The 26967-nt window shown below is 44.7% G+C and overlaps 1 protein-coding gene across 2 annotated transcripts in view; it reads right to left on the bottom strand.

Annotated features, from left to right (window-relative positions):
- Positions 1 to 1831: 1831 nt before the first annotated feature.
- The window catches only part of SPAST (spastin), a 240905-nt gene continuing 215769 nt past the window's right edge, over positions 1832 to 26967 (bottom strand). For both annotated transcript variants that reach the window (XM_030196406.1, XM_030196405.1), the window contains one exon: positions 1832 to 2006. In XM_030196406.1, the coding sequence (XP_030052266.1) occupies positions 1884 to 2006 (123 nt within the window). In that variant the 3' untranslated portion in view covers positions 1832 to 1883. The remainder of the gene's footprint in view (positions 2007 to 26967) is intronic.

The following is a 26967-nucleotide window of genomic DNA, read 5'->3' as shown; positions in this document are numbered from 1 at the left end:
TAACAAGCAGATGGATGCTCTTGGGGAGCCTCTTAAAACGGTTTGTGTAAAAAAAAAAAAAAAAAAAGAGTATCAAAACCTTATCACTTGACAGCCATATACTGAATCCCAGAATCCCACTCCATCCCCCATCTATGGGGCAAATTCCCAAGAGTTTAGAGGCCAGGCAGCCGTGATCCTTAGTTGCTGCTACCATTTCATTTACCATGTTCAAGACTGTGCTGTTGAACCCAAGCGATACTACCATTAGAGGTCAAGGAGACAAATAATGGTACAAGCCCTCTTATGGCAGCTTAACCCCTAGAATTATGAAACTACCAGTAGGGGGTGTACAGGAACCAATTTGAACCGGGACATACGAGAATGAAGGAGCAACTGAGGACAGTCCTGCCTGATCAAAAGATACCAGGGGAAGCCCTGGCAAGTGCTGGGAAGGAGGGGTAGAAATACAGCTAGGAGAGATTTAATATATGGGGTGTCAGAGTGGGGTTTTGGTGGTTTTGTATGGTCCACTCTCTCACTATTGCTGCAGCTAGAAATGCACAATATATCCTGCTGCAGCAAAGCAAATTTACATTTACCAAAGGAGTCATTAAAATGTGTTGTTTTACCGCAGCTTAGTAACTATTCCTCTAAGTTGTTAACAGGACAAGTCTGTAAAATTAGGTGTTATCATTTACGTGTGCATTACACAGGTATATATTTAGAATACTAGCATGTAAGCATGTATGTGCACGTATATATGTGCATATCTGCAAAAATTCCACCCCAGCACTATTTTGTAAATACCTGCCTTTCTTGCATAACGTACTTGCAAGAAGGCATACACATGGACAGAAAATGCGCAGGATACACATACATGTACCTTATAGAATACATTAAAGTACAAGACATATCTTCAACATTTAGGTGCCTACAATTAAACCAGCTCTACAGCTGGCATTAAGTGCCCCTGCCTAATTGCTAGATATGCATATATCCAGTTACGCTAGTATTCTACAAAGGAAAGTAATCACCTATGTTTCGCTATAGAAAAGGCACCTAATTGTAGGCATCCTTTTATAGATTTGACTTTTAAAAGGCCAAAAACATATATCTGTTTTGATAAAGATGAAATTAAGAGCATTCCAAGGCCATGCTTAAAAGTTATCCATTCAGCTGTGAACAGATAAACAGCAGCTATAACTTTAAATAGGTATCTGTTTGAAGTTTTCAGTGTATTTGCGTCCGATTCTCCTAAGAGGATAAATTGGCCCAAAATATTTTAAACAGATACTTTGTTATTCCATTTAAAGTTATATGTTGAGCCGCCAACTGAACATCTATACCTGAGTGCAATTCATGCCTAGCACCAGAAAAGGCAGATGTAAAACAGAATTATGCTAATATCACAAATGATTTCAGATGTTTAAATTTATACTTCAGCAGTCTCAGACCAGGTTTAAGAGCTATACAGCAGGCTGTATAGCTCTTAAATACAATTGCTGGTTGTGCCAGCAATTGTGTTTCTTTATATCAGTGTTCAGTCAGGCAGTCACTTACCCCAGGCTGGATACAAGATTTCTTAGGGAATAGATTCTCCCTTTTTGTGTGCTCTATTTTACAGCACTCTGAGAGTAAAGAGTGACTTTAATGGCAAGGAGGCCTTGGTCAACAATCTTCTATTCACATTGTAAACTTTATTTTATTTTTTGCAATTGTTCAGTTTTTCAAGTTTTAGTACATAGATTCATCTTATTTAAAAAAAAATCATCAAATATTTGTAAAGTTCCATAAATTTAAGTGTATGATCCAGAAATCTGGATCAGCTACTGGATGATACATGATGCTCTTTGCACTGTGACAACTTCTCACATTGCCCTAGACTTGAGTAGAAATGCAGTTCAAACTGTGGTGTCACCAAAATCCTTGTTCCAGCGGATGTATGCTTCCAGTGTTTGAGGGCTCACACTGCGCTTTATCTTCTTCAGGGACTCCATGAAGTCTGATAATCGAAGGTTCCTCATCTAGAGGGACACAAATAGTCACTGTGAATTATTCTGCTATATATATTTGCAGTTCAACAGAAATTCATACAATACCAACATGCATTTAAGGACAGCACATGATGCTAATTAATAAAATAAATGTTGAAGGCACAGTTAGCTTCTCAACAAACAATGTGAATAGATTATCTAAAAAGAAAAAAGGAAAGCAAACATCTATGCATGTAAAACTGGTTTGATACTGTATACTCTTATATGATATGGTTTATATATCTATATGTATACACAGTAGTTGACAAACCGCTGGGCGTCGAGTCACCATGGTATCTAGAAATTGCACCATGACACCTGGATTTCATGCCCTGAATGATGTCGTTTTGTTTTGTTTTTTTATTTTGCAGAACTACCCCAATAGTGCATCTCCCAGGTCTGCACTGCCATTCAGCTGAACGAAAGCTTGAGCCATGATGCAGGAAGTTTGGAAAGTTTTGCAGGACTTTAAACTGTGAGACAAGCCTGAACTTCCCTGCATGATGCAGCTGAAGCTAAATTGCTATGCAGAGATGGGAAATGTGCTATTTGTGAGGCAGCTCTGCAAATAGCAAAGAAGGGCAAAAGCTGGAAGACTCCTCTCACTCATCTCTCATTTTCAACTAAAACATATTTTGAGCTCTCTCAATGCCCAAAGACCATAGGATCAAGAATGTAAAGGGATCTACAACCGTGCTTCCCAAGTTCAGTGCTGGAGTACCCTTGCCAGTCAGTTTTTCAGGATATCTACAATGAATATGCAAGAACTTAAGTACAATAAGTACATAAGTAATGCACACTGGGAAAAGAGCAAGGGTCCATCGAGCCCAGCATCCTGTCCACGAGCAGCCAATCTAGGCCAAGGGCACCTGCAAGCTTCCCAACGTACAAACATTCTATACATGTTATTCCTGGAATTGTGGATTTTTTCTCAAGTCCATCTAGTAGTGGTTTATGGACTTGTTCTTTAGAAAACTTCTAACCCCCTTTTAAACTCTGCTAAGTTAACCGCCTTCACCACGTTCTCTGGCAACGAATTCCAGAGTTTAATTACGCGTTGGGTGAAGAAACATTTTCTCAGATTTGTTTTAAATTTACTACACTGTAGTTTCATCGCATGCCCCCTAAGTCCTAGTATTTTTGGAAAGCATGAACAGACGCTTCACATCCACCCGTTCCACTCCACTCATTATTTTATATACCTCTATCATGTCTCCCCTCAGCCGTCTCTTCTCCAAGCTGAAAAGCCTAGCCTCCTTAGTCTTTCTTCATAGGGAAAGTCGTCCCATCCCTGCTACATTTTAGTCGCCCTTCGCTGCACCTTTTCCAATTCTACTATATCTTTCTTGAGATGCGCGACCAGAATTGAACACAATACTCAAGGTGCGGTCGCACCATGGAGCGATACAACGGCATTATACACATCCTCACACCTGTTTCCTAATACCAACATTCTATTTGCTTTTCCTAGCCGCAGCAGCACACTGAGCAGAAGGTTTCAGTGTATTATCGACGACGACACCCAGATCACTTTCTTGGTCCGTAACTCCTAACGTGGAACCTTGCATGACGTAGCTATAATTCAGGTTCTTTTTTCCCACATACATCACCTTGCACTTGCTCACATTAAACGTCATCTTCCATTTAGCCACCCAGTCTCCCAGTCTCATAAGGTCCTTCTGTAATTTTTAACAATCCTGTCGCGAGTTAACGACTTTGAATAACTTTGGGTCATCAGCAAATTTAATTACCTCGCTAGTTACTCCCATCTCTAAATCATTTATAAATATATTAAAAAGCAGTGGTCACGAGCACAGACCCCTGAGGAACCCCACTAAACTACCCTTCTCCATTGTGAATACTGCCCATTTAATCCCCCTCTCTGTTCCTATCCTTCAACCAGTTTTTAATCCACAATAGGACATTTTCTCCTATCCCAGGACCCTTCAATTTCCTCTGTAGCCTTTCATGAGGTACCTTGTCAACGCCTTTTGAAAATCCAGATACACAATATCAACCGGCTCTCCCCTTTGTCCCACATGGTTTGTTTAATCCTTCAAAGAATTGAAGTAAATTGGTCAGGCAAGATTTCCCCACACAAAAGCCGTGCTGACTTGGTCTCAGTAATCCATGTCCTCGGATGTGCTCTGTAATTTAGTTTTTGATAATAGCCTCTACCATTTGCCCCCGGCACCGATGTCAGATTTCACCGGTCTATAATTTCCCGGAATACTCCCCTGGAACCTTTTTAAAATGGGCGGTACATGGCCACCCTCCAATCTTTCCGGTACCACGCTCGATTTTAAGGATAAATTGCATATCACTAACAGTAGCTCCGCAAGCTCATTTTTCAGTTCTATCAGTACTCTAGGTTGAATACCATCCGGTCCAGGAGATTTGCTACTCTTCAGTGTGCTGACCTGCCCCAATTACATCCTCCAGGTTTACCGTGAAATCGGTAAGTTTCTCCGACTTGTCCGCTTGAAATACCATGCCGACACCGGTATCCCACCCAAATCTTCCTCGGTGAAGACAGACGCAAAGAATTCATTCAATCTCTCCGCTACGCCTTTATCTTCCTTGATCGCCCCTTTTACCCCTCTGTCATCCAGCAGCCCGATCGATTCTTTTGCCAGCTTCCTGCTTTTAATATACTGAAAAAATTTTTGCTATGTTTTTTTGCCTCTAATGCTATCTTTTTTCGTAATCCATCTTGGCCTCTTTATCTGCGCCTTGCATTTGCTTTGACACTCCTATGCTGCTCTTATTATTTTCAGACGGTTCCTCTTCACTTTCTGAAGGTGTTTCTTTTAGCCCTAATAGCTTCCTTCACCTCACTTTTCAACCACGCCGGCTGTCTTTTGGACTTCCGTCTTTCTTTTCTAATTCACGGAATATGTTTGGCCTGGGCCTCCAGGATGGTATTTTTGAACAGCGTCCATGCCTGTTGTACAGTTTTTACCCTCTCAGTTGCCCCCCTAAGTTTTTTTTAACCGTTCTTCTCATTGATTTGCATACACTGACTGCATTATATGCAAATCTCTTTCATGCATATTTATTGTGGATATCCTGAAAACCTGACTGGCGAGGGATACTCCAGGACTGGACTTGGGAAACACTGATCTACAATATCCGTGCACCCCTAAAGCAGCATTCCAATTCCACAACGACTCACAAATAAGAATCTTGGTTTAATGATAACTACTCCTCCCTTAAACGTCAACTCAGGCAAGTTGAGTCTTACCGTTCAATTATTTTACTTATCTAAAACATTTACAGCACACTCTAACCTACTAATTTAGCAACTAAGACAATTCTTTTCATCTCAAACCGGTCGTGTCTCTAATTCGAGTAAATTTATGGTATTCTTCATACACTTACTTTGGATGCTACCGCACTCCTTGCCCACAGTCCCACTGTGACTGCTAATGATTTATCAACTCATTTCTCGCAAAGTAAATGAACTATGAACTAACCTACTGTCTACCTGCCATCTGTATATCAGAGCAAACCCTCCTTTTCTTGGTAGGAATATAACCAGTGGTGTGCTGGAGCCGGCTCGCACGAGCCGGTTGTTAAATTTTTTACCGACTTGCGAGCCGGTTGTTCTTGAGGGCGAGCTGGCTCTCCTTCCTTCCTCCCCCCCCTCCTTGTCCAGCGAATTCTTCGGGACAGGCAGAAAAGATCCCCAGTCTTGCCTGCCCACTGCCGGCACTGACCCTCCCCTGCTGCTGGATCGCTCTTTAAAAAATGGCCACTGAGACTTCCAGCGGCAGCCTCGCGAGACTTCTCCTGAAGTCTTGGAAGCCGCCCTTGTAAGACTCGGTGGCCATTTTGAAGAGCGATCCGAAAGCGGGGGAGAGTCAGCGCTGGCAGCAGGCAGGAAAGACTGGGGATCTTTCCTGCCCCGAAGAATCCGCTGGACAACCTGGGTGGCTGCAGGGAGGGAGGGGAGGGAAGGGAGTCGCTGGACATGGGTGGCTGAGGTGGGGCAGGGGAGAGAAGGGAGTCGCTAGACATTGGTGACTGGAGGGGGGCAGGGGAGAGAAGAGAGTTGCTGGGCTTGGGTGGCTGGAGGGGAGGGCAGAAGGAGAGGAGGGTGGCTGGGGAGAGAGGAGAATCGCTGGACATGGGTGGATGGAGGGCAGGGGGAGAGGAGGGTAGCTGGACATGGGTGGATGGAGGGCAGGGCAGGGGGGTCGCTGGATATGGGTGGACGGAGGGAAGAGGAGGGTCGCTGGGTATGGGTGGATGGAGGGCAAGGCAGGGGGAGAGGAGGGTCAGCTGGATATGGGTGGATGGAGGGCAGGGCAGAGAGAAGAAATGCTGGACATAGATGGAGGGCTGGGCAGAGAGAAGAAATGCTGGACATGGATGGAGGGGAGGGAAGAGTGAGGAAGGAGATGAGGTGAGGGAAAAGGAAGAGAGGAGAAAAACTGCAAATGGATGAAGAATATAGGCAGAAGCTGGATCCACTGGACAGTCAAGTCTGCAGAGGACCAGAAATGAAGAAGAAAGGAAAGAAATAAATGGAAAGGAAGCCCTGGAAACGGAGTTAAGATGAAAGATAGCAGCAGAATTGGATACTGGGCCAGCATGATCAGAAAAACAAAGTCACCAGACAACAAAGGTAGAAAAAAATCATTTTATTTTCATTACAGTGTTTGGAATATGCCCACTTAGAGAATCAGGTGCTCAACATTAAAAGTTTATATTTATTTACTTATTTATGGAATTTTATCGCACATTAAACATGAATTAGATTGGAACCTGGGATCATTTAAATTTTTTTTCCTGGAGTAATGCATTGCCCCCCCACCCCAGGCTCTCTCCCCGGCTATAGCCAGCTCTGCAATTTTGGGGGGGGGGGGGGGGGGGGGGAGGGAGCAGAGGGGGACCAGGGAGAGAGCTTGTTGTTAAACACTTTCCAGCACACCACTGGATATAACCTCATTTAATCCTCCAACTGTTCCTTTGATTTCTCATGCCTTATACACACTATATCCAACAGCCCCACACGATCAGTTCCTCTCCTGTTTCATTAAATGCTTTGCAAACAACCTGCTCCCTTTCTCCAAACAATGGTTGCTACTCATCTCAACCAAAGTCTCCTTACCTCAATATGGAAATCAGCTTATATCTTCCAAGACTCAAAGACCCAAATAAGGCCCATACACAGTATCAAATTTTCACCCCATTGCCCAATTTCCATTTGTGTCAAAAGTAACTGAAAAAAATATGCATGCCCAACTGGAGAATGCTTAGATTATAAACAAACACCCACCCACATAGTAACATAGTAAATGACGGCAGATAAAAACCTGTATGGTCCATCCAGTCTGCCCAACAAGATAAAGTGAAGATACATACCTGTAGCAGGTATTCTCCGAAGACAGGAAGCTGATGGTTTTCACATGTGGGTCAACGTCCGCGTCGGCCCGGGAAATCGAACGGCTATTTTGCAAGCAAAATATGAAAATCTTTACAGAGTCTTCTGGTGCGCGAGCAGCGCGCGCGGCTGTCTTCCTGCCCGTCGCGTGAGCATTCCCGCTCAGTTAAATCAAAAAGCAAATAAACAACAAACAACAACTCCAAAGGGGAGGTGGGTGGGTTTGTGAGAACAATCAGCCTGCTGTCCTCGGAGAATACCTGCTACAGGTATGTATCTTCGCTTTCTCTGAGGACAAGAAGGCTGCTTGTTCTCACATGTGGGGTATCCCTAGCACCCAGGCTCACTCAAAACAATGAACATTGGTCAATTGGGCCTCGCAACGGCGAGGACATAACATAGATTGAACTGAAACCATAAGCCTCTGAGAGTGCAGCCTGGAACATAACAAAAATGGGCCTAGGGGGTGGAGTTGGATTCTAAACCCCGAACAGATTCTGCAGCACCGACTGCCCAAACCGACTGTTGCGTCAGGTATTCTGCTGGAGGCAGTAGTGAGATGTGAATGTGTGGACGATGACCACGTTGCAGCCTTGCAAATCTCTTCAATGGAGGCTGACTTTTTTTTTTTGTTTTGTTACATTTGTACCCTGCGCTTTCCCACTCATGGCAGGCTCAATGCAGCTTACATGGGGCAATGGAGGGTTAAGTGACTTGCCCAGAGTCACAAGGAGCTGCCTATGCCGGGAATCGAACTCAGTTCCTCAGTTCCCCAGGACCAAAGTCCACCACCCTAACCACTAGGCCACTCCTCCTCCACTGACGCAGCCATGGCTCTAACACTGTGAGACGTGACATGGCCCTCCAGAGTCAGCCCAGCTTGGGCATAAGTGAAGGATATGCAATCTGCTAGCCAATTGGAGATTGTGCATTTTCCGATGGCAACTCCCCTCCTGGTGGGATCATAAGAGACAAACAACTGGGCGGACTGTCTGAAGGGCTTCGTCCGCTCCACATAAAAGGCCAATGCTCTCTTGCAGTCCAAGGTGTGCAAACTGCTTTCGCCAGGGCGGGTATGAGGACAGGGAAAGAATGTTGGCAAGACAATTGACTGGTTCAGATGGAACTCCGACACCACCTTTGGCAGGAACTTAGGGTGCGTGCGGAGGACTACTCTGTTGTGATGGAACTTGATATAAGGTGCATGCACTACCAAGGCCTGAAGCTCACTGACTCTACGAGCTGAAGTAACAGCCACCAAGAAAATGACCTTCCAGGTCAAATACTTCAGATGGCAGGAATTCAGTGGCTCAAAAGGAGCTTTCATCAGCTGGGTGAGAACGATGTTGAGATCCCATGACACTGGTGAAGGTTTGACAGGGGGCACTGACAAAAGCAAACCTCTCATGAAGTGAACTAAAGGCTGTCCAGAGATAGGCCTACCCTCTACACTGCAATGATAAGCACTAATGTGAACCCTTACAGAGTTGGTCTTGAGACCAGACTCTGACAAGTGTAGAAGGTACTCAAGCAGGGTCTGTAAAGGACAAGAAAGAGGATCTAGGGCCTTGCTGTCACACCAGACGGCAAACCTCCTCCATTTGAAAGAGTAACACCTCTTCATGGAATCTTTCCTGGAAGCAAGACTCGGGATACACCCTCTGAAAGACCCAAGGAGGTGAATTCTAAGCTCTCAACATCCAGGCCATGAGAGCCAGAGACTGAAGGTTGGGATGAAGAAGCGACCCCTCGTTCTGAGTGATGAGGGTTGGAAAACAGTCCAATCTCCATGGTTCTTCAGAGGACAACTCCAGAAGAAGAGGAAACCAAATCTGACGTGGCCAGAAAGGTGCTATCAGGATCATGGTTTCGCCGTCTTCCTTGAGTTTCAGCAAAGACTTCCCTACTAGAGGTATGGGAGGATACACATACAGAAGGCCTGTCCCCCAATGTAGGAAAAAGGCATTCGACGCTAGTCTGTCGTGGGCCTGGAGCCTGGAACAGAACTGAGGGACCTTGTGATTGATCTGAGTGGCAAAAAGATCTACCGAGGGGGTGCCCCACGCTCGTAAGATCTTGTGAACCATTGCCATGTTTAGTGACCATTCGTGAGGTTGCATTATTCTGCTCAGTCTGTCTGCCAGACTGTTTTTTTACACCTGCCAGATAAGTGGCTTGGAGAAACATGTCGTGACGGTGTGCCCAAAGCCACATCTGGACGGCTTCCTGAGGGCGAGATCCGGTGCCCCCCTGCTTGTTGGTGTAATACATGGCAACCTGATTGTCTGAATTAAGATGACTTGGTTGGACAGCCGATCTCTGAAAGCCTTTAGAGCGTTCCAGATCGCTCTTAATTCCAGAAGGTTGATCTGCAAACCTTTTTCCTGAAAGGACCAGGCTCCTTGAGTGTGGAGCCCATATACATGAGCTCCCCACCCCAGGAGAGATGCATCCGTCGTAAGCACTTTCTGTGGCTGAGGAACTTGGAATGGACGCCCCATGGTCAAACTGGATCAAATTGTCAACCACTGAAGAGAATTCCGAAAGCTGGCAGACAGATGGACTACATCTTCTAAATCCCCCACAGCTTTAAACCACTGGGAAGCTAGGGTCCATTGAGCTGATCTCATATGTAGACATGCCATGGGAGTTACATGAACTGTAGAGGCCATGTGCCCCAGAAGTCACAACATTTGCCGAGCCATGACCTGCTGGGGCGCTCGAACCATGGACACCAGGGACAGAATGTTGTCTGCCCTAGCCTCGGGAAGATAAGCTCGAGCTGTCTGAGTGTTCAACAGGGCTCCAATGAATTCTAATTTTTGGACTGGGGTGAGATGGGACTTGGGATAATTTATGAGGAATCCTAGTAGCTCTAGCACCCGAATAGTCATTCGCATGGACTCCAGATCACCCTCCTCCGAGGTGCTCTTTACCAGCCAATTGTCAAGATAAGGAAACACATGCACTCCCAGTCTGCGTAGCGACGCTGCGACTACAGCTAGGCATTTAGTAAACACTCTGGGCGCAGATGCCAGGCCAAAAGGCAGTACACAGTACTGAAAGTGCTGTGTTCCTAGCCGAAATTGAAGGTACTTACTGTGAGCTAGGAGTATCGAGATGTGGGTGTAAGCATCCTTTAAGTCCAGAGAGCATAGCCAATCGTTCTCCTGAATCATGGGAAGAAGGGTGCCTGAACAAATTTCTAGTCTGAGAAAAGTTCAGGATGGTTTCATCCTGAACTTTTCTCAGACTAGAAATTTGTTCAGGGCCCTTAGAGGTCTAGGATGGGACACATCTCCCGTTTTCTTTTGCACAAGGAAGTACCTGGAATAGAATCCCAGCCTTCTCCTGGTGGAATGGGTTCGACCACTTGGGCCTCTAGAAGGGCGGAGAGTTCCTCTGCAAGTACCTGTTTGTGCTGGGAACTGTAAGAATGAGCTCCCGGCGGACAATTTGGAGGTTTGGATTCCAGATTGAGGGTGTATCCTGACCGGACTATTTGAAGAACCCACCGATGGGAGATTATGAGAGGCCATCTTTGGTGAAAAAATATTAACCTCCCCCCGACCGGCAAGTCGTCTGGCACGGACACTTTTTCTGAGGCTATGCTGAACTGGAGCCAGTCAAAAGCCCGTCCCTTGCTTTTGCTGGGGAGCCGCAGAGGCTTTAGGCGCATGCTGCTGACGAGAACGAGCGTGCTGGGACTGAGTCTGGACAGACTGCCGAGAAGTCGGAGTGTACCTACGCCTAAGCAAAGGAATAGGGAGCACTCCTCTTCCCTCAAAAAAAACCTCCTAGATGAGGAGGTAGTAGCAGAAGACGCCCAGCGGGAGAGAGAATCTATAGCATTATTGTACTTTTTGAGCTGGCCAACCAGATCCTCTATTTTCTCACCAAAAAGGTTGTCCCCTGGCAAGGAACATCCGCCATCCACTGCTGGACCGAATTAGCCAGGTCAGAGACACGCAGCCTTGAGAGTCTGCGCATCACTATACCTTGGGCAGCGATTCTGGATGCTGCATCAAAAGTGTCGAACGTACCCCTGGTCCAGAATTTTTGACACACCTTCTGCTGCCTGACCACCTGGAGAAAAGGCTCGGCCTGCTCCAGAGGGAGAGCATCAACAAAGCTAGACAGTTGCCTCACCGAGTTCAGCAAGTGAATGCTTGTGAAGAGCTGGTATGTTTGGATCTTGGCAGCGAGCATAGCGGCCTGATACGCCTTCCTCCCAAACGAGTCCAAGGGTCTAGATTCTCTGCCTGGGTGTGCCGAAGCATAGTCCCTAGTACTCTTGGCACTTTTCTTGAGTACATTTTGCAAAGGAGCCTTTGCAGCCTCTCTAGGTGAAGGATAATCCAGGACCTCGAGCATCTCAGCCCTGGGCTCATCCACAACCTCCATACCGCACCCATTTCCCGGACAAAGGAGGTAAAGGATAGACTCTCCGTTGGAGACAGTCTCCTTTCTGGTGGAGGGGAAGATTCAGAAGGAATACCAAAGGACTCATGAGAAGAAAAGTAACTGGGATCCTCCTCCTCCCCGCACGAGAGCTCATCTTCAGTATCGGACAAGGCATCTCTCAGAGCAGTCCGAAACTGAGCCTGCCTCGACGTCGAAGAACGACGTCCTCGATGCCGATGCTAAGAAGTTTGGCACCCGCCTAGACTCCGGTGAAGCTTCCTCCACCGTCGTTGAAGGAGAGTCGATTTGGGTGGTAGGTGGCACCGAGGTCGGGGACCTCACCACAGGCGAAGGGCCAGCAACCGCTGCAGCCGATGGTACGGAAGGTGCAAGCACCCCCGACACCGTAAGTAGCCTGGCGCAGTAACCCTTCCAGAAGCTCTGGAAGCAAGGTCCTGATGCGCTCATTGAGAGCCGCCGTTGGACAAGGCTGCAGGGTCGGAATAGAAGCCGGTGGCAGAATCTGTCGATGCTCGGGAGCAGGTACCGGGCTGCTAGACCAACGCATCGGCACCTCCTGAATAGAGGGGGAGCGATCCTCTCAGCGCCGATGCTTCTCGGGTGGCAAATCCCTCGACGCCCCGGAGCTCCTGGCACAGTGTGTCAAAGGAGAACGATGACAGTGCTTCTTCGCCTTCGTTCGACGCTCGTCATTGAGACTCCTTGGTACCAATGAGGAAGAGGTGGAATCCAAACCTGGTCCTCCACACCATCACTCATCCTATTAGTGCAGGTCATAGCGCGATGTCTCCAATCTAATTTCTGTTCCTCTCCTCTCCCCTTCTTCTCTACCTTTCTCATGTGCTCTATGGAATGCCCGTTCTGTCTCCAACAAACTTTCCTACATCCACAACCTCTTTATCTCTTGTACTCTCCATCTGCTTGCCCTGAGACGACTTTGCCCTGAAGACTCGGCTTCAGTTGTGGCCCTGTGACATGGAGGTTACCTTTTCTCTCATACTCCTCACCTGGTCGGTCGCGGAGATGGTGTTGGGTTACTACTCTCACCCTCTTGTAGATTTAAACCTCTACTTACCCTGTCCTTTATCCTCACCTCTTCATTCCCTTACCCTTAATTATTCTGCTTACCTGTCTTACCTAGATTGTAAGCTCTTTGAGCAGGGACTGTCTTTTGTGTATGGTGCACAGCGCTGCATATGCCTTGTAGCGCTATAGAAATGATAAGTAGTAGTAGTAGTACTTCCACCTCAGTCTCACTGCTTTTCTTTCTTTGAAGTCTATGCCATCTGTCTATTCACTCCTCTACCTCTCCAAGTAGCAGTCATATGACCCCATGACAAGTCCCTTTCTTCCTTTCTCACTGACTGACTCCTGGCTTTCCCTATTTCTTGAACCTTCATCTCCTTCTTTCATTCTTGGGGATTTTAACATTTATGCTAATGATCCCTCTGACTCTTACACTTCTCAGTTTCTCGCTTTAACATCCTCTTTCAATCTTCAACTGTGCTCCACTATCCCTACTCACCAGAATGGCCACTTATCTTCTTTTCCAACTGCTCATTCTCCAGTTTCTGAACCTCATTTCTTCCCCTCTCTGATCATCATCTGATAACTTTCACTCTTAAACACCCTCCCCCCTAGTCCTGTCCAATCTCCACCAATACACTTAGGAATCTTCAGGTTATTGACTCTTGAACGCTCTCCACCTGTGTTTCAACCTTCTTCTCAACCACTGTTATCCAAGTCTGTCAATGAGGCTGTCTCTTCCTATAATACTATTTTCTCCTCTGCTTTAGGTACTCTTGTTCCTCCTATTATAAAGAACAAAATTACTGAGCAAATTCAAAAGCCAACATGGATTAATGATACAAAGCCAACATGGATTTAGTGAAGGGAACCCGAACTATAGCTACGTCATACAGGGTTCCATTAGGAGTCACTGACCAAGAAAGGGATCTAGGTGTCATCGTTGCTGATACGTTGAAACCTTCTGCTCAGTGTGCTGCTGTGGCTAAGGAAGCAAATAGAATGTTAGGTATTAATAGGAAAGGAATGGAAAGCAAAAATGAGGATGTGATAATGCTTTTGTATCGCTCCATGGTGCTACCGCACCTCGAATATTGTGTTCAATTCTGGTAGCCACATCTCAAAAAAGATATAGTGGAATTAGAAAAGGTGCAGAGAAGGGCAACGAAAAATGATAGGGATGGGACGACTTTCCTATGAGGAAAGACTAAAGTGGCTAGGGCTCTTCAGCTTGGAGAAAAGGCGGCTGAGGGGAGATATGATAGTCTATAAAATAATGAGTGGAGTTGAGCATCTGTCTACGCTTTCCAAAAATACTAGAACTAGAGGGCATGCGATGAAGCTACAAAGTAATATCTTTAAAATGAATCGGAGAAAATATTTCTTCACTCGACGTGTAATTAAACTCTGGAATTTGTTGCCAGAGAATGTGGTAAAGGCGGTTAGCTTAGCAGATTTTAAAAATAGGTTTGGACGGCTTCCTAAAAGTCCATAGACCATTATTAAATTGGACTTGGGGAAAATCCACTATTTCTGGGATAAGCAGTATAAAATGTTTTGTACTTTTTTGGGATCTTACCAGGTATTTGTGACCTGGATTGGCCACTGTTGAAAACAGGATGCTGGGCTTGATGGACCTTTGGTCTGTCCCAGTATGGCAATACTTGTGTAAGGTTCACAAGATTAACCTGGAGTTCTCAACCAAGTCACCTCGACCTCTCATTCCCACAAGTCCATTCTGTCAACCTTCCTTCAACCCTTGCCTCCTTTTCTGAGATCACTGAAGGAAATTGCATATTTTCTTTCCTCCCTAAAACTAACTACCTGTTCCTTTGATCCTATTCCCACCCATCTACTCGGCACTATTTCTCCTACTGTCATCCCTTTTATCGCCTGTTGATGCCTTACTTACATCTATGATCCCCAAGATCCTCTCAACATAATTGCTTAATGTTTCCTTCATTCTGTACCATCTGTCTAGACACCAGAGAGCAAAATGTTTTAGCGGAGTAGATTCCACACATTGGAACTCCTTGCCCATATCACTAAGACTAGAGCATTCTCACCCGAATTAAAACAAGAATTGAAGACTTTTCTATTTTGTGATGCCTTCAACTTATAATATATACATACTAACTTATACCCACCCCTGCCTTGGTCCATCCGGACAGCGGGAAACAAATCATGCTGAATGTACTCTCTGACCAACTGCTTCCTATTAATACTATACCTCTAACTCTTTGCCACTCTTGAGATTTAAATGAACTTGAAACTTGACTGTCTTATAAAGGAATCTCTTATATGGGGCCTACAATGTATTATGTAATAAAAAAATAGAAGGAAGTCCAACCTTTGACCATGTTTTATAAGCAATGCTGCATTATAGGTCTGCAGTGATCTTCACCTTTAAGAAAACCCTCTAGTTGAGTAGGGTTCAAAAACATCTAACCCCCTTGAAAAATAGGAAAGGGCTTCAATTGCAAAAACAATCACGTTGGGTATGCTTTTCAAGGTAGCAGTGAGATGTGAATGTGTGGACCGAAGACCACGTTGCAGCCTTGCAAATCTATCTTGCTGCACCATATGCCTGGAATAGACTTCCTGAGCCGGTATGTCAAGCTCCATCTCTGACCGTCTTCAAATTTAAGCTAAAAGCCCACCTTTTTGATGCTGCTTTTAACTCCTAACCCTTGTTCACTTGTTCAGAACCCTTATTTTATCATCCTCACTTTAATATTCCTTTATCTCTTGTTTCTCCTGTTTGTCTGTCCTAATTAGATTGTAAGCTCTGTCGAGCAGGGACTGTCTCTTCATGTTCAAGTGTACAGCGCTGCGTACGTCTAGTAGCGCTATAGAAATGATAAGTAGTAGTAGTAGTAGTAGTTCAATAGAGGCTGACCTCAAGAAGGCTACAGATGCAGCCATGGCTATGACATTAGAGGGTCATGTCACAGTTCACAGAGTCATCCCAGCCTGGGCATAAGTGAAAGAGATGCAATCTGCCAGCCAACTGGATAATATGTGTTTGCTGATAGCTATCCCTATCCTGTTGGGAACGAACTATGGGCTTTAGTCCACTCCACAGAGAAAGCTAAGGCTCGCTTGCAGTCCAATATGTGCAGTTCGCTTTTACCAGGAAGGGCATGCGGTTTTGGGAAGAATGTTGGCAGGATGACTGGTTAAAATGGAACTTGGACACCACCTTAGGAAGGAACTTAGGATGCGTGTGGAGAACTATTCTTTTATGATAAAATTTTGTGCAACGAGGATCTGCTACTAGGGCCTTAAGCAAACTGACCCTGAATGCTGAAGTGATCACCAGCAAAAACAAGACTTTTCGGTCAGGCACTTCAGACGACAGGAATCAAGTGGCTTGAAAGAGCTGGGTAAGCTCCATGACACAGTGGGAGGGCTCTGCCAATAGTAAACCTCTCATGAAGCAAACAACTACAGGCTGTTCATGGATAGGCGTACCTCCCACATGGCGATAAGCACTAATTGCACTCAGTGCTCATCACCATGTGGGAGGTATGCTTATCCCTGTACAGCCTGTAGTTGTTTGCGTCATGAGAGGTTTACTATTGACAGAGCCCCCTGTAATTGCACTTAGATTGTGGTCACCTTTTGGACTTACTAGCATATTGGGGGACAACCACTGGTATCTTCTACTTATGAAATCCAGGTTGGTTGTATGTATCCTGGTCTGATCATGGAAAACTTCAGTTTTCACTTTATTGGAGAGAATCTGGCAAGGTTACGCTGGCTAGAACCAATTTTCTCACAGGACTTCTTTTTGCAAATCCAGGGGCAAGACAGATCTTACTGTTTTTTAGACAAGTATATGCAATAGTCTGCTGCTTCTGTCACCTGTGGCTACAGATTTTTTTGCTTCAGTGGAATGGATGTTGTGAACATATTCTGGATGACTTAGCCCTGCTCAAAATCAAGCCTCAACTCACTCACTGTCTCTCTAGTTTGATCAATCCCTTCTCATGCTTAAGAGACAATGTAGAAAACTTGAAAGGAAGTGGTCAAAAGATAGATCTGATGTTAATAAGACTGCTGTTTCAGATTACAAAGATAAAATTTGAGAGGCTAAGATTTGGGATTTCGCTGCACAGTTTGGTGGCGCTAATTTCCACCAATGAGGTCAGTTTCTAGTATGATTACTCCTACAGCAAAACAGTTGGCTTCTCACTTCAAGCTGAAAATAGCAAAAATTAGGAGAGCAGTTTCTTAGTTTGCTGGCAACTGCTTCTCCTATGTCAAGAGTTACGTATAGGGCTGGAATACCTGCCAATAGACTTTGGCCTTTTTATCAGTTGCCCTTCTCTGACACAGTTAAGTTCTTCCTTCAAAGTATTCCTTGTCCCATTGTATTCTTGATGCCTGTCTAAGTTTCACTGAGCTTCTTAGGGAGCATATATCTTTCCGGTTCTCTCAGGGCCTCTTCCCAGTTGAGAAGGGTTCTATTGTATTAAACCCTATACCTAAGAATCCTTTGGGCTTGTTGACTGATGTTGCCAACTACAGACTAGTTGCTTCCATACCCTTATTAGCCAAGGTGATGGAAGGAATTGTTGAAGCCCAGCTCCACCTTTCTCCTCTATATGTCCTAGTCTGGCTTCAGGCACATTATAATATTGAGACTGTCCTAGCCACTTTAGTCTCTGACTTTAGGAAATAAATTTGCCTAGGGAATACATTTCTAGTTATGGAATTTGACATATCAAATGCCTTTGATGTGATGGATCATAATTCCTGTTTAAATCTGTTAGACTAATTTGGGCTTTGTGAGAGTCAAGTCCTGGTTCCAGGGTTTCCTGAAGTCAAGGTCTTACAGAGTAAAGGTGTCAGATGCCTTATCACTCCTTTGTCTCCTGACTCTGGTGTACCGCAAGGCTCTCCTCTATCTCCAATACTATTTGATGTCATAATGGTTCCGCTAGGGGGAGACTTGAGTCTATGGGATTCCATCCTTTTACTTTTACTGATGATGCCACTATTTACATCCCCTTTTGAGGTGGCATCCATGGAATTCTCCATAGAATTAAATTGGGCCTTGACAATGGATTCCTGGGCCTCTGAATTTAGGCTAAAATTAAATCAGGATAAGACTACATTTTTGGTATTAACCAGTCTGTTTGACCATGATCCCTGTAGCAATTTTAGCACTGACTGCATTAATACTGGGGGGTTGTTGCTGATTGACACTTAAACCTTTGAATCTCAGGTGTCCTCTGTATCACTAAATCTTTTAAGGTAGTTTGGAAACTGAAGCAAATTATACCCCTTTTTTCAATAATGGTTACTTGTCCAGTTTCTAGTCTTGACCCAATTTGATTATTTTAATTCTATCTACCCTGGTTGCAAAGAATTTGTTTTAAGGAAGCTTCAAACTGCCCAGAATAATGCAGACAGGTTTGTCCTGCACGTGCCACGCTTTGGAAGGGCCACTCCTCTGCAGATATAATTGCGTTGGCTTCCTATTAAGGTCAGGTTTGCTTTCAAGCTCTGTGCTCTCATATTTCATACGGTACTGCCCCTGATTATATGTTGCCCCTTGTTACTTTGCCTTCTTGCAATGCAGCCTTTGGTGTAAGAGATTACGTGTGTCTTCTTTTTCCTAACTGTAAGAAAGTAGTCTATAAATCAATTTATTCCACTTTTTCTTACTAATGTACTAAGTGGTGGAATTCCTTGCTGAAATACATTACGTCTCAGCATGATTACTTAGTTTTGAGCAAGTTTTTGACATCTTTCTTTTTTAAAACATTCCTGTTACTTGATGCCGATGCCTAGTCCGCCCCCCCCTTCCATTATATCTATATTTATGATTCTTTCTTTTGTTGATATGTGTGGGATAATGGATTAATTTAATATTTTGTATTGCCTCCTTGTAGCTTGTTAGCCACATTGAACTTGAAATTGTGTGGGAAAATGTGGGGTATAAATGTCACCAACAAACAAACAAACAAACAAATGAACTATTAGAGTTGATTTTCAAACCAAACTCAGAAAGGTGCAGGAGGTATTCAAGCAGGGTTTGTGTAGGGCAAGAGAGGATCTAGGGCCTTGCTCTCACACCGGATGGAAAACTTACTCCATTTAAAGGAATAACTCCTCTTAGTGGAATCTTTCCTGGAAGCCTAGACCTTGGAGACCCTCCGCCAAGTGCAAAGAGGAAAATTCTACGCTCTCAACATCCAGGCTGTGACAGCAAGGGACTGGAGGTTGAGATGGAGAAGAGACCCCTCATTCTGATGTGGGTCAGAAAAACTCCAATCTCCACAGTTCTTCAGAGGACAATTCCAGAAGCAGAGGGAACCATTATCTATCTTGGCTAGAATGGGGTGATAAGGATCATGGCTCCCTAGTCTTGCCTGAGTTTTCAGCAAAGTATTCCCCATCAGAAGAATTGGAGGAAATGCATATAGACCAGTTCCCCAATGATGGAGAAAAACATCTGTTGCTAGTCTGTTGGGCGACCTGAATCTGGAGCAGTACTGAGGGACCTTATTGTTTAGATGAGTGGCAAAAAGATCCTCTGAGAGGGTGTCCCATAATTGGAAGATATTGTAGGCAATGCCCACGTTCAGAGACAACTCAAGCAGATGCATCACCCTGCTCAGCCTGTCTGCCAAACGGTTATGTTTTCCCACCAGATATGTGGCATAGAGCACCATGCCTTGACTGGTGGTTTAAGTCCACATTCTGACTGCTTCCTGACACAATGGGTAGGAACCCATACTCCCTTGCTTTTTCACATAATATAAGGCAACCTGATTGTCCATTTGAACGAGTACAATTTGGTCCAACAAGCCGATCTCTGAAAGCCTTTAGAACATTCCAAATCGTCCAGAGTTCAAATAAGTTGATGTGCAACGTGGTCTAGTGGACAGACCAAATCCCTTGGGTGTGAAAACCATTTACACAGGCTCCCCACCCAGAGTGGATGCATCCATGGGCATTACCTTCTGGGGCACAGGAATTTGAAATGGTAGTCTCTGGGTCAAACTGGATTGAATCATCCACAAAAGCACTGACTGAGCCAACTGTGGGGTGATCTGGATGACATCCGCTAAGTTCCCATGACTTGGGACACCCTGCACTTGTTGACTGCTCCAGACCTGAGTGGCAATGAGAGCATCTGCCCATACCTGTGGCAGGAAGGCCCGAGCCTGTATCATGTCTAGCAGGGCTCCAATGAATTTCAATTGTTGCACTGGTTGGAAGTACAGAAGCAGTGTGAGCTGAATATTCTGCTGGCATCATATTGAAGGTATCTGTTTCCTGGGTGAATGTGTGTTTGCAGTCTATGCACATTTGTCATCTGAAAATACAAAAGAACTCACAAGGTTCAATCTAGATCAAAGGTGTCATCAGGTGGATATTTTCCAGATGTCAATGTGCAGATTTGAAAGTTGTTAAAGTAACTGTGCAGAATAGGTTAGGAAAATCCTAGGAAAATTGCAGAAAGGCAGTATATACTTTTGAAGATGGCGACAGTCTTGCACTCTTGATAGACTGTTCACATAGTAATGTTTAAGTTCAGATGGCAGGATTAGAGGAGTGCCATCCCCGAGGGTTCCCTATGGTGGCTCATGGACCTCAGTAGCAAAAATCATAGTAGTGAGCAGATGCTATAGCCTATCCTGGGTTCCATACAGAAGTTACCCCTAAAGAGGTTAAAGCTTTAATTCAAGCTCTGAACCTGGTGAAGCAGTAGGTAGAACTTAAAGCAGATAGAAGATTAAGATGGGTTTTCCTGACTGCTCTTTCCTGCATAGATGGGAAGCTGAAACTGTGAGAAAAAATTTGAAACTTAAGAGTATAATCCAAGATACATACTCTAGAAAAGGCACATTACGCTCTCCAGAGAAAAATTAGCTCAATTAGCAATCACAATTAAAGAAACAGATGAGCAGGTTGCAGATTCAGAAAGTCAGATTCACATTCTAACAATGATCTGCTCTTACAGACAAGGCTGGACACTGCCGGGGAACAAATTGATAATAAAGAGAACAAATGTGATTTACCCGATTGTTATATAGTTATATAGTAAATGAATCTAACAAGCAGGGCACTTCTGAATTATTTAGTCCCCTGCATTTGAATTCCAAAGTCCAAATTACTGAATCAGAGAAGAAAGGACTTAAGTTAGACAGATCTCCAGAGCAAAATGCAGACAGATAGGGCACTGGTAAATAAGAAACAGGAATGCTCTGTACCTTTGACTAAAGCAGACAGTATGAATTTAAAAGTTACTCTGACAGAAAATAAGTACACAATATGTTGAAAATAAAGGCAAATAATTTCCTGTAGTGAAGCACCATAGAAAGGACATGCTAGAAAATGTAGAGGTTTCCTCACAGCTTAGGGAAACTGAAGGAATCTCTTAAGAGGAGAAAACACCAATAAGAAGAAATCTAAAAGCAGAAGCTATTAAGGAAGAGGAGGATGGAATACAGCCCACTGCTCCACAAACAGATACAGAGCACACACCAGCCAAGGGAACAGATTGTAGACCACACCTAACTAAGGGTGGGGGCCCTGGTTACTCTGCAAACAGTGGCAGGCAGCAGAGACAATATGTTTTTGGTAAATGAATATCAAATAGTGTTTCACAGACTTCATTAGAATTGAAGACTCTGTAAATAGGGGGAGGCAGATCCTCTGCTCATGTACAATTTGGCTTGGGACAGCCATTCCCCATACTTGTAAACACCACAGAAAGGAAGACACAGCACAGGGATGTTCCGGTAGACATGGTAATCTGTAGAAATAGAATAAAATAAAACACAGAAAAGAAAATAAGATGATACCTGAAAACTAGCCATACACAGGAAAAGTAGAAGAGAAAGAAAGGAAAATCAAGTCTCCTGTTCCCTTAGAACCAGAAAATTTTGATACAGGGCAACCGCCTACACTGTCATAGTGAGGAGAAACAAACCCAGCATATTTGAGAGGCACACTTTTAAGCATATCAGAAGCTTTAAAGTCAGTCCTGGAAATGCTAGATGATAAGGGGGTGTCTCCACAATAAGATACACAAACACAGGCAGGGAAAGCAAAGCCCTTTGCCCTGCAAAGGGGAGCACACAGAAAGTTCTGGCACCCAAGAGGTAGGAGGTAGAAAAAGAACTGACTAGTGCAACTGAATTCCCAATATCAGTGCTCACCCCTGTAAGCTCATTGACCCAAGTGAGCACAAAGAATGAGACAGCTACATCTCTACATAGAGAAACCCATTGTATGGATTCCATCTTGATCAAGATAGCCCAAATAGCAGAGATAATGTTTATTTGTACCTACCAAAGCAGCCTGGTGGTAGTTCCCCCCCTAGCGCGCCGTCATATCCGGCGATACAAAAATATTTTTATTTCTGTAGCGCTGAAGCTGCATGCACTGATAATGAGACATCCAGTTTCAGCAAGCAAAATGTACATAGAAGATGAGACAACTTCTGTGACACAGACTGAAACCAGCAATGTGCTATTATGCCTCTTCTGTGAGTCCATGTAATAATTGGGTGTGGTCAATGTTGAGCCTGGCTTCTTGTGTGCCCCAAGCCAGCACGCAACATCAGACACCATGCCCCAGTGAACCCACACCACCTTTTGAAACGCAAAACCCTACCTCAGAACAACATGGACATAGAAAACGTCATTAATGGTCTAGACCCAACTCCTGGTGAATACCCTGCTGACTGAATATGGTCAACTTTTGCTCTACTCAGTACAGACACAGTTACCCAGGTGATTAAACACCTGCCCCAGCTACCTAATACAATCTGCCCCCCACCGCTTCATAATAGATCTCGCATCCCAGGGTATCTACCCTCAAGAAAAGGCAACATCCTGCTCACCCTAATACCAAAAGAAACCAAGAAAAAAAACAAACGACATTACCAACTACTGCCCAGTAGCATCTATTCCATTTGTAGTCAAACTAATGGAAGGACTGGTGGCCAAACTCCTCAATGACTACATAAACAAATTCACACAAGTCACAATCAGGATTTCGACCCCTACACAGCACTGAAACAGTACTACTCACTCTCCTAACCAAATTCAAGCAGGAAATAGCAATAGGAAAGAGCATACTCCTCCTACAATTTGACATGCCAAGTGCATTCGACATGGTTAACCATAACATATTGCTAAGACTCCTAGACTACTTCGGAATCAGTGATGGCAATCTCAATTGGATTAACGGTTTTCTAACCACAAGAACATATCAAGTGAAATAAAAAACAAACATATTGTCACCATAGAAACCAGGCTGCGGAGTACCACAAGGATCACCACCGTCACCGATCCTTTTCAACCTCATGACGACTCCACTAGCCAAGACCCTATCCACCCAAGGCATCAACCCATTTATTTACGCTGATGACATTACATTATACATCCCATACAAACATGATCTGGCGGAAATCACCAACGAAATCAAGCTAAGCTTAAACATCATGAACTCATGGGCAAATGCATTCCAACTAAAACTCAATACAGAAAAAACACACAGTCATCATCTCATCCCAATACAATACATACAAACCCACAAACATTAACACCCAGGATGCACCCTCCCTGTCTCAGACAGCCTGAAAATTCTTGGAGTAAATCGACCGTAACCTATCACTAGAGACCCAAGCGAAATCCACCATAAAGAAAATGTTTTTCTCAATGTGGAAACTCAAACGCGTAAAACCATTCTTCCCGAGGGAAATATTTTGTAACCTGGTGCAGTCCATGGTACTAATACATGCAGATTACTGTAATGGAATCTATGCGGGATGCAAGGATCAAATCATAAAGAAACTTCAGACCGCCCAAAACACAGCAGCCAGGCTTGTATTTGGAAAAACACATTTTGACAGCGCCAAACCACTCAGAGAAAAATCGCACTGGCTACCAAAGAACGTATCATTTTCAAAATCTGCACGACTGTTCATAAAATTATTTACAGCGAGGCACCGGGATACATGACAGACCTCATTGACCTGCTAACCAGAAACACCACAAAATCTGCACGATCATACCTAAACCTCTACTACCCAAGCAGCAAAGGACTCAAATACAAATCCACCTATGCAACCAGCTTTTCCTACCTAAGCGCACAACTATGGAACGCATTGCCAAAAGCAGTAAAAACTACGCTCGACCACCTACATTTTCGCAAAGCAGTAAAGACAGATATGTTCAGAAGAGCATACCCCAACATAAAAATACCTGGTCACTTGCGACACAATGTAACCAAAGACTGTAATGGACATTATCTGACTCTTCTTCCTCCTTTCCCTTTCTAAGTTCTCCTCAACTGTACCTACCATACATGTAACATAGTAACATAGTAGATGACGGCAGAAAAAGACCTGCACGGTCCATCCAGTCTGCCCAAGAAGATAAATTCATATGTGCTACTTTTTTTTATTTGTACTGTCCTCTTCAGTGCACAGACCGTATAAGTCTGGCCAGCCCTATCCCCGCCTCCCAACCACCAACCCCGCCTCCCAACCACCAGCTCTGGCACAGACTGTATAAGTCTGCCCAGCACTATCCCTGCCCCCCACCACCGGCTCTGGCACAGACCGTATAAGTCTGCCCAGCACTATCCATGTACCCAGTGGTGTGCTGGTAAATTTTTAACAACAGGCTCTCTCCCTGGTCCACCTCTGCGCCCCCCCCCCCCCCCCCCCGTCCCCCTCTGCGCCCCCCCCCCCCCCCGTCCACCTCTGCATCCCCCCATCCAAATTGCAGAGCTGGCTATTCCAGGGAGAGAGTTAGCTGGTAAAAGTTTTAACAACAGGCTCTCTCTCCAGGCATAGCCTACCTGTACTAAGTGGCCATGGATTTCTGAACATATGATATCATTAACAGACAAACTTTTAAATGCTCAGTTGGGTATATATAAGTTATCACAAGAACAAAATATAAGAAAACCAATATGGGCTGCATTAGGGACTTATATAGCCCATTTATGTATAAACAAAAGAAATCTGCATGAAACAAAATATTTATTTTGACTAATAAAACCACTTCCCCCTGAAACATGTTCAAAACAGAATAATCCATTTGTGTACCTAAAGGTAACTTTCTACACAACAGATGAAGATCTGATTCCATGTGTGCCCCAATGAAAGGAGAGTTTAATAAATTCTACTTCCATTTAATTTCAATATATATTCCATCAACTTTATAGATTACAACAACAGTTAAGACGAACCCAGCAGGAAACAGGATATCCTCACTGAAATTTGGCCATTCATGCCCATTGCTATTATTGTTCTGACTTTCTCCCATCCAGAGTAGTGCTCTATCTTGCCCGCCCCCCTTCCTTTTCACATTTTATGAACCCCCCCCCCCCCCCCCGGGCCCCTAGCTGCAGCTTGCTGCTCGTGTCAAACTAACACTAGCAGCAGCAGAAAATACAATGAAAAATGTTTTTAGTCAATTTAAATAAATATTAGATCGCCGCGGGGCCTACCTAGCTGGCTTGAAGATCAGTCTCCAAGATCCTTCTGCCGATGAGGAGGAGGAAGGACGATATAGACAGACACAGACTGGTGTCCGGCAGCGACAGGGTGTGAGGAGACGGACACGGAGTGCACTAGCAGTGCAGGAAGCAGAAGAAGGCGCCAAACACCTGCAGGACTCAGGATCCGTTACAAGCAAGAAGGGCGCGCAGGGTGCCACAGGGGGAAGAAGACGTCGTGACGTGAGTCATGGGCGGGACTCGATACCAGAGAGGCGGGGAGACAGCGAAAGGAGCTGCAGAGGGAGGGAGCGGCATCGTGACGTCGACAGATGGATCATGGACGCGACTCAGAGACTGTGGAGAGGCGGAGAGTGAGAGGAACCGCTGGGAGGAGACAAGTGAGCTGCAGAGGTGGTAGGCACGCGCTGGTGCAGCACGGACGAAGTTAGGACACCCCCCCCCCAAATTGGGTTGCGTTTTCACCCGGGGGCGGTCCCGCCCTCGGTACGCCACTGGATACTAGAACCAGCCCAATGCAGCACGAGGAGGCCTCCCGGCTGTAGGGAAAAAAAAAAAACTTTGCTCCCATCCCTGCTGACAGAGCCAGGCAGCTGAACAACCGGCTCACAAAATTCGTCAAGAATTAACAACCGGCTCTGCAGAGCCGGTGCGAGCCGGCTCCAGCACACCACTGCATGTACCCTCATTCTACTCACTTTGTATTCATTCATACCATGTATTTGTTCAGACCGTAATTGGCTAACGCTGTTAATGGTTATATGTAAGCCACATTGAGCCTGCAAAAGGTGGGAAAATGTGGGATACAAATGTAACAAATAATAATAATAAGAAGAAGAAGTTACAAATCTAAGCAACAGCACCTCCTGGAGGTTGAGTCAAACTGAATTACAGATGATTTTCTGTGAACAGCGGGTTCAGAGAGCTTTCTGCACTACAGAATATGCAGTCACCTCTGGAGCAGCAACTGCCAGATTCTACTCCAAGCAAAGCCTGGAACTAGCAGCCGGCCAATTCCAGTGAAGACAGGCCTACCTACAGTTGAATGGTTAAGAAACATGGACCTGAGCATCGAAGCCAGAGGTCCTGAACACCCAGCTTCAATGAAGTGGAAGTGGAGTCTCCAGGAGAAGGCACCCTTATGAGCCAAAGAGTCATCAAAGTTACAAAAAAAGAGATGGCTCCAGCAGTGACTATTACTGAAACAAATTATTGAAAACAAATTTGTATTGTGGTAGGACAGTGTTCCACTGGTTATCCTCCTTCCACCATGTCTCAGAGATGCCTTTATATCTAATTTTTCATTTAGTGCAATATATTCCAACTCTCTCATCTTATTTCTTAGGCTTGTGGCATCTCCATATAGACATTTCAAACTATGTTTGTTGTTCCTATTTACACCTTACTCAGCAATTGACAGTGATAATTTGCAATCTTGAAAAACTGTCTGCTTTTTTTTTTTTTTTTAAAGACACCTGGTGTACTATGACCTCTATTGCAGCCTCACTATCAGGATACCCTATCTTCCCTGTTTTGGTGATATCTTTGAAGTACATCGTGTTCCGAACCATGCGCTTTTGAGCGACTGTCGGCCTTCCTCCAGTTTCTAATTTA

The sequence above is a fragment of the Microcaecilia unicolor genome, chromosome 3, assembly GCF_901765095.1.
Source record: "Microcaecilia unicolor chromosome 3, aMicUni1.1, whole genome shotgun sequence".
NCBI lineage: Eukaryota > Metazoa > Chordata > Amphibia > Gymnophiona > Siphonopidae > Microcaecilia > Microcaecilia unicolor.
The sequence above is the reverse complement of the archived record's forward strand: the minus strand, read 5'-3'. Positions and strand labels throughout refer to the sequence as shown.